This window comes from Astyanax mexicanus, chromosome 1 (genome assembly GCF_023375975.1).
Source record: "Astyanax mexicanus isolate ESR-SI-001 chromosome 1, AstMex3_surface, whole genome shotgun sequence".
Classification (NCBI taxonomy): domain Eukaryota; kingdom Metazoa; phylum Chordata; class Actinopteri; order Characiformes; family Acestrorhamphidae; genus Astyanax; species Astyanax mexicanus.
In genome coordinates this window covers 37,719,725-37,733,773 of record NC_064408.1, presented here as the reverse complement: position 1 = coordinate 37,733,773, position 14,049 = coordinate 37,719,725, and the positions used below count along the sequence as shown (strand labels likewise).

Below are 14,049 nucleotides of genomic sequence, written 5' to 3'. Positions count from 1 at the left end.
AAACTGTCAACTATCTTTTGTTTATGTTCAGACTGTGTGAAAAGTTTTCCCGGGAAGGTTGCCGATGAACTGTGTGAATGTTTTGCACACCTAAGGTGAGTATTAGAAAATGAACTGCAATAGGTCGTAGTTTTAAGTTTCTGTTCTTATGGATTCTAAAATTCTTATGGATTGTTGTTTCCATTTATGCAGAACAAATGCACCGAGGGTGATGACCTGGGGTGATGGAATTGGCTTTTTCACAGCACTTTACATCATTTTCATGGATCCAGCCTCTTCCTTATCCACAAACATGCTGACAGTGAACTTAATTCCTTAGTGACTGTGTATTGTTTTATATTGCAGAGTTTTGAGAGTGAACAGGAACCACCACTAATTTCTGATCAATTCATTATAGCATTTTGTAAGTCAGGGTCAGGGAAGTTTAGAGCTGGATTCCTTGCTCTTATAGACTGGAACTGCTACCCCTGCTCTAAATCCACACTGAAAAATCCGGGATGCCTCTGCCCTCCACCAAAATACAAATATGACAAAATATTATTTAAAAACATACTAATATTTTATTAACATAAATGATAATTTGATATTGCAGGTAAAAACACAGACCCATAATCTTTCACATAAGCCCTACTGTTCTTTATTCTAATAGGAGATTTCTACAGTACAGTGAATTCACATTTCATCTGCAGTGATTCCTCCATCTCTCAGGTTGTCTGTGTTCACAAGCACCTGTGTCCTCCTGGTTAAGCAGTGTTGACTTACTACCACTGCATCCAACCAGAATATGAAGGCTATATTAAAATATTACTGTAGTTTATTACAACACTCAAACACTATACCTAAATTAAGCTTATTTGATCAAGATTCCTGTGCTAAAACATTAGCAGTTTACAGGAATTCATGAAAAAACAAGATCTAATACTTAGCTTTGTGTTTGGGAACTGTGGTGAACATTTTGATTTGTTGTAGAGAATTCATCTTCTGTAGCCATTAGCAACCTAGCTTTTTAGTGTTGCTAGATACAATTCAACAAAATCCACTCACAAAAAGACACATCACTGTATGTTGAATGTTCTACCTTTTTATAGACATCTAACCTAAAATGTCAGATTTTCACAAGTCCTCAATTTAAAAAGGAGAACACTATTTGACTAGGTAATTTATATATAAAATAAATAAATAAATAAATCCTGTGTGAAATAGACCTGGGGTGTTGTGAAACGATAATGAGTGCAAACATTTGTCGATTAGCCCACTTCTGTTTACCCCAACATCCTGAAATGGCTATTTTTATACTACAGCAGAGCAGGTAATACAGAGGGTGGGCCACTTAGTGACACTGGCATGGTGGTGGTGTCAGTGTGTGGTGTGTAGATCAGACACAGCAGATGGAGCTGTTTTACAAATAAATTTCTGCACACAATGAAAGCATGATGATGAATAACCCCAAAAGGTATCTAGTTGCAGCCTTGCAAATAATGACCTTGAAGATTTCTCAGAAGTTGCAAAGTAAAGACAAGCAGTCTTTAGATGTGAGTTTAAGACTTTAATAAAAAAAAGTCTTTTCAAAGTGTTCCAGTGTGTGGTTGGCATTAGACTACTACAGAATCACAATAATGGTTAAATGGTATGGAAAGAATTAAGCCATGGTATTGTGATGGTAAACCAGAAACAAGTTATTTTTTTATTTTATCAAATTTTCTCTCTAGAACCTGACTTGTTCTAAAAGCCCATATTCTGTTGGGTCAATTAGAAGGGCTGTACACTTTCTGCCATCCATTACATTACAAACTGGGTTTAATTTCACACTGCTTAGTCTTATGAATATCAGTAACTTATACTCTAAACGTACAAATGATTACAAATGCTGTTAATCAATTGTGTTTAGAACTGAACAGTTTCAGTGTGCCTTAACTGACTCTTCTTATTTTATTCTACCAGACATCCAGTATAAATACCAGGATACATTGTCTTAACTTATCTAATATTCTCTCTATTGTTCTTAAACACACACAGTCAGCATTTTACACCATTTATTTTTGGAGAAAGAGAATGTTGTGTGTGTGTCTTCTTGTTTTGTACATGTTCTTACAGTTGCCATGTTCTCTACACAATTGCTGTGTTTCTAGTTTAAACTGAATAAATGGTGTGTGTGTGGGTAGGTATGTATGTATGTGTAAGGCTGTCCAGCATCTTTGCTGTTGGTGTGTGTGTGTTCATTTAAATATTCAACCCATGGTTTCTATAGTGTGAGGCCATCCAAAGTCTCTCCTTTTAAGAGGTTGGGGCTGCAAAATCCTCTTCAGTGTGTCCTTTCATAGTGTGGGTATGTCAGTGTGTACATCTATGTAAGGCCACCCAGAGTTCTTGCTTTTGGGTGTGCGGGTTTTCAGCCCATGTTCTTGCGGTTGCCATATCCTCTACGGTGTGTGTCCTTCCAATTGTCCCAGTCTCTGGCTTTCTGTAAAGCCTCTTCGTCATCCACTTCTTCTCTCCGCTCTTTCTCCTCCCGTTCTCGCTCCTCTGCGTCCACGTCAGCTAAACACACACATGCGCACACAAACATTATGGCAAAAAATGTTTGCAATGCATTGAACTCATTAAACCTGTGTAATTCTAGCAACTGACCCCCACCCCACCCCATGCAGCACATTTTAGAAGTATATCTACACTTACACACCCACTGCAACTCTTGTTAAGTAACTGATTAGTTGAATCAGGTGTGTTGGGCAATATGAATCCATACATTTCTCCTCAACCTCCCCCTCCAAACCTTGCTCAGTGCTGGAACTACAAGTCTAATGTAGTTAATAAAAATAAAATTAACGTGTCATAAACAATTAACATGGCTAATTTAACCTTAGAAAAGTAATTTAAGCTGATTACTAGTTACATTATTGGTTTAGTCTGGTCAATATATTTGTTAATATATGACCATTCCTGCCTGCCAGACCTGTAATACATTCCATACCCTAAAGCTTCTGTTTTGCACAGTCATTTTTTAAGTTACATTCATGTTTTCTAGTGTTTGACAAAGGTTTGCCAAAGTAAACTATTGTGCATGTAGTTTTAACAGCTACTGCTGAATGACCGTTCTTAATGCCGTCTGATGGATGGTAGAATAGATGTATATTAACAAATAATATAAAGTTAATATTCTGTTTGCAATTAAATAAACATCAAAGTAAATATAAGAAACAATGCATTTTATTAACATTGTCCTTACTGCCTCAACTCTAAGAATATTTTGATAAGAATTATAAGAATTAATGGGAAAAAGCTTCATTTATGGAAGTACATTAGCCTTGCAGCTATAGTGCCAAAATAAAGGTGGATGTGTGTGTGTGTCTGTGATGCTCCCTGTTCATGTAGATGTGTGTACCTGAACTCTGTGGGATTCCTTGGTCAGGTAAGCATCCTTTTCTTCTGTGCTGATCATACCAGTCATCCACAGTCATAGTGGCGAGACTTGGGTAACCAGCTCCAAAAACCCTGACAGACACAGAGACAGTAATTAAACTTTTCTACATCAATAATATGGCTGATTGTTACAGCTGTATGCGCCATCATCTAAAATAAGCTAAAATCTTAATAATCATTCCAATGAAGTAACTACTCTGCTTTTATTGGTTGAAAGAAGATTTTTATAAGTGCCAAAAACCCAAGTCCAGCTCCTCAAGATGATGGAAACAGAATGAAGGTCCAACAGAACTAACTTAATGGATATAATAATAATGATGATTAATTAATGGCATATCCTAAAAGTGAGCAGTGAGTGCCCCTCATACAATTAATGCTTTTTAAAAGCATAGTGTCATGCAGAAATTGAATCTGTTTTGTGATACAGAGTTCACAATAGGAATGTGCATACTAGAATGCTAAAATTAATCAATCATTATAAACGTATTAAACTGTTCAATTCAGTTCAATTTTAACTGGCAACTTCATTAAAAGCTTCCTGTAATGAACATCAGTCAATAACAGATGCTGTAAATACTGTACATCTCTTACAACACTAGAATTTTTAATAGCTGCACCTAAACATTACACAACAATTACAAAAGATGCTCACACACGCCAGAGGTTATCTACCAGAGGTAGATTTTAGACCACTTAAAATATGTCTTAAAGAGTAACTAAATTATAAGACATGTTTTACATTAATAACTAAAATATGTTGCTTTGTAATAACAAAATATACCAGCCCTAAAAAATGTGGCAGTGTACACAAATGCAATCTGTTCCCCTATCCAACCTATATGTTTATGCTCGTCAGTTGAATATCGTTACTTAATTTCAAGATAGTGGTGCCTGGAGAACTCACCTCACCGTACTGTGTGTGTATACACAGAGTTTATTAGAAAACTGTGCACTTTCAAAGTTTTCAATGCCTTGTTTTAAATGTCAGAGCCCTCTGAAAAAAAGTATGTACTTAATCATGTTTCACTACACCTCAAGTCCATTTTCTGCTGGATTCCTCTTTTTTTTTTTAAAACACGTTTTTTTGTTTGTTTGTTTTTGTTTTTTACAAACATACAACTGCTGTATTTGCATATATACACACATTAATGCACATACTTTGCCTGTACTGCATCTTTAGTTAGAATGAAAGGCTTCATGGGAGGTCTTCTTGAATGAGGTGGCTGGGCTGGAGTCTGCAATGAAAAGAAAAATCAGTTCAGTCAGTCCTGGTCACCAGACACCCTGTTTCATTTATCAAAATGGAAACTCAAGCCATCCTTTATATTTTACAGTAACAAGATTTCTTAATGTTAAGAAGTCCTTCAACTGCACAAGGCTCCTTGATCACAAGATGTTTAAAAAAATCAGTGCTGAACTTCATTAACTAGTGTAAAGTCTTTTAACACCACTAGCTGAATACTCACTGACACTCATACAGTAATTATTAGAACACGGCCCCCATTTAACTACTCCAAATATAAAGCAGCAGCTGTCAGAAAGCTAAAGTAATTACGTCAACCTAAATATTTAGTTGTGTTTACACTCGGAGTGCCACAGTGGACGTCTGCAAAAAAAAAATTACATTCTTGGTGATGTGTTTTTAAAACATGGTCGATTCCAAAGGGTAACTTACACTATCTCAGCATGACCAAAGCCCTGCTTAACAAAGTTTGCCGGAAAAAAAAGTCCAGCCTCACACTTGATCATTACCGGGCCAAACATCAGTGACTGGTCAATCTCTAATACTTATTTATAGTCAACATCATCTGATGTACAGTATATGCAAGATGTCAAGACTTATGATATTTTAAATAAATTAAACCCCGCAGGACCTGTTTGAGAACATCCATCCTCTTGAGTATCTGCATCTCCTGGTCGATAGAGTCAATCTCCTCGATGGCGATGTTAATCCACCTGCGCGCCTGAAGAAGGTAAAACTCCCTTACAACTTCATCATCTGCTGACCCACCTTCAACTGCCGTACGCAACTCTGCTAGCTTAGCCTCTGCCTCTTTTCGCTGCTTGAACCTGACAGGATACAAAAACAAACATCATACAAAACATCATTCTATTCGGATTTTTTTTTTTTTTTTTTTACAATGTAAAACATCAATTTATTTATTTTTATTTAATGTTCCTATGGCAAGAAATGCAAATTAAACTCTGCTATTACATACAGTAAGAAGCATTTTGATTTTAATTATATGAAATGACTTTATATAATTCACAGACTCACAGAATTTTTAACACAAAGACAGAAAAACAAACTTTTAAAAATACGCAAGGCGAAATAAGGGGTACAAAAATGTATATCTAAGATTCTGGCAGTTTCACAGTATATCATGGTAATTTTTATTAGTATTACTTATTCATAGTTTTTTGCAAGACTGGGCATTAATATAGGTTTGTGACTTATTGTGCCGTTAGGAGTACACAAACAAACTGTGCTCACACCTCTGGAGAAGTTTGTTTTGGGCCTGAGGTTTATTGATTTTGGTGTATTCAGATATGCAAAATAAACATAACTCAACTATCTAAGACCACTGAAAACACTGAAACAGATTAAGTGTAAGAGTACCCAGAGACTACTGAACTGAGTTTTTGATGAGAGCACCTGCTCTAGTACAAAAAAGGTCAAGTAATCTTTAACACAAAAAGCAAATCTGCAAATTTTCTACTACACAACAATTCAATTTTAATTCACCTAACCAAAAATGCATTGACTGCCAAGTGTACATGCATGTGGCTAAAATCTTTTTAGAATGCATTCCAGGTATTAGTCAGCTGTAAAAGCAATAAACATTTGTAAGGGGTGGGGAAATCCTCAGAGTTTAAATTAGCTTAATATCTGAAGCTGATTATGTGTAATATTATGTTTGTTCAACATAATTATTGCTGAACATCTGCACTAAATAACCTACCTGTAATTAACTTTAAAATAATGTTTTATTTTTCTGTAATGCAGATTCAGGTGGCTTTAGCTGAAGCTTACATGAGCAATATTAAATATACTGGCTCATACTTCCAGTATATGTGAATTTAAAGACTCTGCATTTTAAGTCCCTATTAAAACAGGTTCTTTACTGAGACCACTCAACTCACCTTTCAATTTTGGCCTGTCTCTGCGTCGCCATGGCAATGAAGTCCGGCTGCTGGGGCCGTGGGGCAGAAACTGTGGAGTCGGGCTCCGTCTCTGTGGGTGTGGTCTCCACACTCTCACTGTCCCCAGGCATGTGAAAGCTGCTGATGCTGTAGTCCTTACATCTGTGCAGGAAGTCCATGAAGTGTCTGCGGGCTTTCTGCACGTGGTCCAGCCTCTGTGCGGCGTTCACTTGCTTCAGCGTCAGTGCTGCCAGCAGTGCTGGCAACAACAGGTACTTCAGATCAGCTGTGGCAACTTCATCCAGCTCCTCGTTACGACTGAAACACAACACCAGACAACACTTTCTATTATGAATCCCACACTTAAATAATAATAAAGCTGTAGTAGTTTTACCACAGGAGGCCTTAAGAATGACCTAACTGGCTGCTTTTTAGGAGTTGGACCCCCTTTTGCAGCTCTACCAGCTTTAACTTTTTAGAGAAGACACACTGATTCTCTTTAGGAAATAATATTTATACACATCAAAATTTCACTCTCTTAAGCCCCATCCAGACGGCTTTAGTTTCTAAGGGGGATGCGTGTGAAAATATTCCACACTTCTACTCAGTGATAAAACTATTGCATCCAGACTGCAATTGAAAAAACAGGAGGACCTGTGAGTTTTTAGGCTTTCTCAGTCTCATGACATGTTCAATAGCTCCTCCATTTCCTGTCATGTTTACCGAATGTTCGTGGAAACATGCAGCCAAAGTGTAACCACGGTGCAAAGCAGTGGACAAATAGTTATTTTATTAAATGCGAGGTGATGAAACTCATATGTAAATCTGGTGGGGAATAAAATTACTGAATGTCCACAGAGTTCAGCGAAAAACAGTAGGTAATTCTGCCTCATGGTCGTTTCAGACGGGAATAAAATCACCATAAAAGAGAACCCCCCCCCCCCATAAAAGAGAAAATTACCCCAACTACAAGAATATATATACACGAAAATCTAATCTGCAGTTCTACACATAACTATATAAGATAAATAGAAAAAGTAAAAAAAATATGCACAAACAAACAGATAAAATAGGCAGTGCAATGAAAAAAGGTACAGGTTTCAGCATATAATGAGATACAGAATAAACAATAAAAGAGTGAACATATGTAAGTTAGGATATTTAGTAAAGATACAAGTGTCCAGGATGTACAGTAAAATGTCAATAAACGTGTTATCAATTTCCCCCTTTTTTACATCGACTGTTCTTGGTTGTTATATGTTGAGTGAATGTATTGCAAAGTAATAATTTGGTAAGTAACGTTAATAATGTGTATAAACTGACTAAGGAGGTTAGCTAGCGTTAGCTATCTAGCTAGGATACAGCATAATTTAAAAACTGCAGCAATAAGAGCTCTAAAAATTAAATAACTATCGTTTACAGTCAGAAGAAACGCGACAGTAAATGAAAGCGCGGTCACGCTGCTCGTGTTTTTACTGTAAACACTGAAGCTGAAGTCAGATTCACCCTCCAAACGCCCGTTCCACCTTAAATGATGCAGCACTTCTGTTCTGGGGTCCGTAACCCGCTGCGTGTTTTAAGGTGGAACGGACAGTTGGACTATAGCGTCGTGTTTACCTGAACAGGTTCAGCTGCTCCACCATGCTCAGCGCCTCCTCCAGCTGCTTCATTCCCCGCTTCACCTTCACCTGTATGGGGTTAGAGCCGGTGGGCTCCGCGGTGCTCTCCACCTCCTCAAACAGCTTCCATCCTCCGTCCAGAAGCTCGGAGAGACGCGGCGCCTCGGCCTCTGTTTCAGCGCTCGCCATCTTTACTGATCCTCAGCGGCTTCCGTCTCTTCCGCTCACCACCTCCGCTCCCTTCAGACCGCAGGGCTGAGTTATGGCAGCCAGAGGGCGACAGAGGCTTCACTCACAGACATGTAGTTATAAAGTACTGGAGAGCCAGACTAGAATCAAAGTACAGGTGCTCTATTAAAAAAAAGAAACTTGAGTAGACATTGTAGTGTTTTTTAAGCTCCACACTTAAACACATGACTTTCACCTTCACTCATCTGCTACACCACAAGCTCTTTACAGGGTTCATCGGTTATGCACCTCCCTTCATCAGTGTTTTGCTGAGTTAGGCCCAGAACACCTCGGTTTAGAAGGCTCACATTAACTAACCTCAACATGCCTTTTGCAGTCCACAGTGGGCAATGCTAAAATCACTATTACAAACTGTACAGCTGGCAAGACTTTCATTGTTTTTTTTTACCAGACATGGATATACTTTAGAGAATTCAGTGGTGAAATGAGTTTTGATGGGAGCCATGATGCTCCTGAATGCATCCAGGAGGGGGAAAAAAATGCCTGCCACTGATTGGCTGACTTACAGTCTCTTTGCAGAGAACAGGCCAATCAAAACCCTCTCTCTTTGGCATGCGCTTCATGAATATGCACTTGTGGGGAGCGCCATTCTTTCTCTCTCCTTAGGCCACTCGTTCTAGATTCTGGGAAATTTGCGGTAGACTCCTGTGACTTCAGCAGATTTTGCAAGTCTGCCATTATCCCACTATTACACACACCAAACAGCTTAGGTCTACACTCTCAAACACAATTCCCCAACTAACCTCATTCCTTCTTATCAAGTCAAGAGGCTTTTATTTTCATTACATCTGAGTACAGCTACATGTAGCAAAGTAAGAAAATACCTTTGCTTTAGACCAATTTCATAAAATTAAACATTTTAATGCTCTAAAATGGTGTTGTGGCGGCCCCTACTGGTAAATGGTGAACTGCAGTTACGCTACGCTACGTTGATCCTTCTGAGCCACCGTCCCCTGGGCACTGCAGCAGTCTGTGAGTTTTTATGCTGCAGGTAGGTGCAAAGCTCCGTGTTTTATGAATAAAAAGTGGTCAAAAACATGTTTTAAGTTAAAAATACTGCTCTTAATTCGATTATATGACATATTAAAAAGTATTTTCATGGAGAATCCATAGTTTTAGGTCATAGTTAAGAGTTTATGAGTTTATTTCTCGCTTCTCTTTAAAAAGTTGAGTGTGACTAACACAAGGCTCTGTTTTCCCTCTACTTTGTGCTAGCAGTATATGAGCTTATTCTATTATTATTTGTTAATGAGAGATATTTTTATTTATTTACCCAGCTTGGTGTTAACTTAGCCACTTCAGTCAAAAGAAAAATAAGAAAATTACATTTTGTCCTCAGGTATGAGGTCTCTTAATATTTTAATCTTAATCTGTTAATGTGCTGTTATATTTTAATAAAGTTTGTGAAATGTGCTCATGTCCATCCATTTTAATGTGCATTTTGTGGTACAAGCTTCTTTTGGTAACGCAGAGACAGTTTATAATAATACTCTGAGCTGTGTTTTATATTCTCTAGAAAATATTGTGTATAAAGCCATATAGTAGGCAGTTTTATATGTTGTTGCCATATATGTGCTGTATCTGAGTCTGTGATGTTCTGTGCTGTGGCTAAAAAGAAAAATAAGAAAAGTACATATTGTCTTCCAGTGCTGAAAGTTACCATATAAAATAAAGAAAGATGGAAGAATGGGCAAGCGTATATGTGTGCTAGTTCCTGTAACACTGATGAGGAGTGTTATTCAAACAAGCTGGGTCTGCTGACGAATTCGTCACATACACAGTGTAACAATCCGTTTCTCCAGAACCATGGTGCAACATGGAACAACAATACAATAGAAAACATAAAGTGCAAAAGTGTAACATAAAACTATAACACTAGTAAACACAGTAAACACAACAGACCAGACAATTATCCACAACCACTGACTAGGTCTCTCAGCTACTTTTGACAGTTCCTTCATGACTGCCCTCAGCACACAGCCTCTGAACCCAAATTCCACCCACACAGACGCTACCAACTTTGCTACAAATCTCTACTACTTTAAGATGTCACCCAATTTAATTTTTTCTTTCTTTTGTAGGTAGTAGAAGTATGTGGTATTTTAAGTAGTATCTGAAAAAAGATGTATTACACAAAAAAGAATAAAATTCAAAGTACAAATAACCAGAATTAAGTTGTAAAATATAATATCTAAAACTAATATCCCTACTGAACAATACCAGCTTAACTCTTGACCAACACAAAGTATTTTTTTTTATTGATGGTATGAGTCTTGTACATGCTGGTAATCTAACTTGTTTATGCTGCTAAATAAGTCCAGCTCAAGACCAGCTGGTTATTGAGAAGAAACATCTTGTTAACATAATCCTGATCAGCATAGAGTATGTTTTTTTTTTTTGGTCATGAGCTGAGTTTTTGTCAGCGTAACCAAGCTAAATATCCAGCAAGCTGGTCGACCAGCAAGGCCAGCATTATCAGTAAGACCATGTCTGTCGACTGGCATGACTAAGCTAGTTAACCAAAATCAAATGAAACAAACACTTTGATGGTTATATTGTTAATTTAAAAGTTGTACTTATTAAAGTATAAATAATATGTTAATAGAAGTAAATCCTTTTACTTTACTGTTTTATTAAACACACACTGAAGCACAGTAAGCATTTTTCTGTAATAAAGTTGCAATAAATATGAGGTTCATCATCCTGCAATAACTATTATTATAATCTTTAGTTGTTTTTTATTTATATTAATGTTGTAGTCAATTAATTTAAAGCTCCTAAATGCTTTAGGGCAGTTCTCTTTGTTTCCATGTATTTTTTTCAGTGACCGTGATTGGCATCCAATAAGTCATTCATGACCTTTTACCCTGACCTTTAACCTCTCCACCTGCACTACGCACACTTTCAACCCTAACAGAAAGCACACACACTGCAATAATTTGGTGACATTTTCCTCCTTAAAATAAGAGCCTGTTAGCACAGCTAAAAATAGTTATATCCACTTTCAGTCATGTTTATAGAAAACAGTAAGTTGAGAGAGTATTAGGAAACACATAAGCAAATCTATTAGAGATTTTTGAACAACTCCACACAGCTTCATAAAAAAGCGTGATAATTTGGACATGCAGTGATCACCAATTATTACATTATTTTTTCCATATTTAAATAAATAGATGGCACTATGGCAATTACACTAATGAAAGAGCTCATTCAGCACATTCTAAGTGCTGGCCAACCTGTTGTGTGGTGTGTTCATGTATGGAGGTCAATTACTTGTTATGGCAAGCAAACTAAGCATCCATGTGACAAACGTGGCTCTGTGTTTTTGTACAGAATTTGTAGACCAAAACCAGAAAAATAAACAAAAAAAGCAAGTATTGTGGTGAACACTTACATTGAAAGTCTTCTACATCATGTTAAAACACTCCTGCAACATTATTATGTCTAAAAACAAAAACGTCTCTGGATACATTTAGTATCAGCCATGCTGCACAATTTTGTACTTTTCTTCTTTTTTTTCTTAATTAAAACCACAAACAAGGGTTTTAGAGGCTGGCATCAAAGTGTTGAAGCTGTCAACAAGGGATTGCTGATCCCATGTCTTTGCAAGGATTATGGAAAAGTATAACTGGCCTCATTATTTCTGGGTTATTGGGATTGTCTGATCCGTGCGATCATAGCTGGCATTAGCAGTTACCATTCTTCATTCTTTGTTTAGTTTCTACTAGTTGTAACACCATATACCTTGGAGGAAGCACATGCTAGAAGGAAGCTTCATGTAGCCTCATGTGATAGGGACTCCTAGCCAGTAGAGAATACTGTTATTATCTAAACTGGGGATACATTTTAAACCAACAATCATAAACAAAATGATCAATTGAGATGTTCTTTACTTGCACAAATAAAGCCATATGTAACTGTCATCAGCTGTTAAGATGTGACACACCTTGTACTGTGCAGATCAACATCCATGGCTAGTGAATATAAATAAATAGTAAAATACTGTTGAAGTTCTGAGTTTGACATAAAGTTACCTTTTACTAATCATTGCTCATGAAGATATCTAAATAATCTCTAAATAATAATGTCTAAATAATCCATATGAACTGAGACTCTTTTAAATGTTATTTTAAATAAATATAGCTAACAAAAACTGAGTGTTACATACATATTCAGCACCATAATGCAGGAATGGCTTTCCCAGAATGCACCGGGCTGCTCAGGACAGAGTGACCATTGTCACCTCCACCAGATTTAGCATGCAACAGTTAAAAGAGGCATGTGAGGTATTCGAAGTGTATGTGTGTGTGTGTCCTACCCCCCAGGTTGAAAAACCTACAGTGATGAAGCAGCGAACACAAGAGCTTGGTCATCAATCTCTCCCATTCTTTCTCTTTTATCTATCACACCCGCTTACACATACATAGTTGTGATTTAGCTTCCAGAAGAGCTAAACATTCATATGGCTAATACATGCACAGTTACTAACACATTTATATATAAATGATATAATATAAAAATAAATGCTACACTTTATAACATGCTGGACAATAGCAGTATGTACACTTATTATCTAAAAATAGTTTTAGAATTAACCTACAGGAATGAAACATGGTGGGTGGTTATAAAAAATAATTCTTTGAGACCTACACAAACCAACCATGAAGAGGAAGAACCGGGAGATTGTCCAACATATGTTGTGTGACCACCTCTCTGAGTCATCCTGTTAGTGCCAGTACCATTGGCAGACGGACACTTGACACAGGACTACTATAAGTATTCCACCAAGACAATGCTTGTCCGATTACTGCTGCCACGTCAAGAGCTTGCCTTGAAATCACAGATGCTATGCCACTGCTAGATGCATTATCAGACCAATTCTTGATTAAAAATGTGTGGGATATAATTGGACACTCTATCAACACTTCGCCCCTGCTTGCAAAGTCTCCAGGAAATGTCTGAGAATATTAAAAGTCATGTCATGGATTATCGCAGGATTGTCGCAGGGAACCTCAACAACTCCATGCTGAGATGCCTTGCCTGTTGCGTTTCTGGTCACTGTGCTCATGGCAAGTCAGCGTGAATTATCAGGATTTGAGCAACGCCTAATAGTGGATGCCAGAAAAGAGAAATTCCATTTCTTAAGTTTATGTGAGCATTAAACATTTGTCTATAGCATAAATTCCATCCAAATTCAATGCAGGAGGCCATAATCCCAGCAAACTTTATAAGAAACGTTTTGCAACGTTTTTAAAAGATTCCCAGGAAGGTAATCCTGTAATGTTACAGAACTAATCTCCCAGTAATGTTCTAAAAACATGTGACATAAAAATTGTTTACATCACAATGTTATTAGAACCTTCCCTTCTGGATAAATATTAATGTTATGGAAATATTACAAGTAACATTCTCAAAACTAAAAACGAACACTTTTAACACAAGTGACGTTGCAGAAGCATTAGCAGAATGTTAAAAATAGGTAAATAAAATTGTTCTGAAAAAACTTGGTAGATTGAATATTTTAAGAACGTTAACTGTAACGTTAGCTCTACTAACCAAAAATTGTAGTATAGGCATATTTTACAGGTCAGTGCAGTGTACTGTTACTTTCAGTGGA

General features: G+C 37.1%; 1 protein-coding gene across 1 annotated transcript; it reads right to left on the bottom strand.

The window, feature by feature from the left end:
• Window positions 1–1,531: 1,531 nt before the first annotated feature.
• Window positions 1,532–8,406, bottom strand: igbp1 (immunoglobulin (CD79A) binding protein 1). The gene is made up of 6 exons (XM_007235849.4): window positions 8,182–8,406; window positions 6,565–6,882; window positions 5,295–5,490; window positions 4,579–4,655; window positions 3,383–3,492; window positions 1,532–2,538 (listed from the first exon to the last, which is right to left on the bottom strand). The coding sequence occupies exons 1-6, from the start codon at window positions 8,370–8,372 to the stop codon at window positions 2,390–2,392; spliced, it is 1,041 nt and encodes a 346-aa protein (XP_007235911.2). The 5' UTR covers window positions 8,373–8,406; the 3' UTR covers window positions 1,532–2,389.
• Between the last annotated feature and the right edge of the window lie 5,643 nt (window positions 8,407–14,049).

Coding starts and splice junctions, on each gene's coding strand:
- igbp1 (XM_007235849.4), bottom strand. CDS start 8,372: ATGGCGAGCGCTGAAACAGAGGCCGAGGCGCCGCGTCTCTCCGAGCTT. Junction 5,491..6,564: donor AGACAGGCCAAAATTGAAAG/GTGAGTTGAGTG, acceptor GTATCCTGTCAG/GTTCAAGCAGCGAAAAGAGG. Junction 4,656..5,294: donor GGATGGATGTTCTCAAACAG/GTCCTGCGGGGT, acceptor TTTTCATTGCAG/ACTCCAGCCCAGCCACCTCA.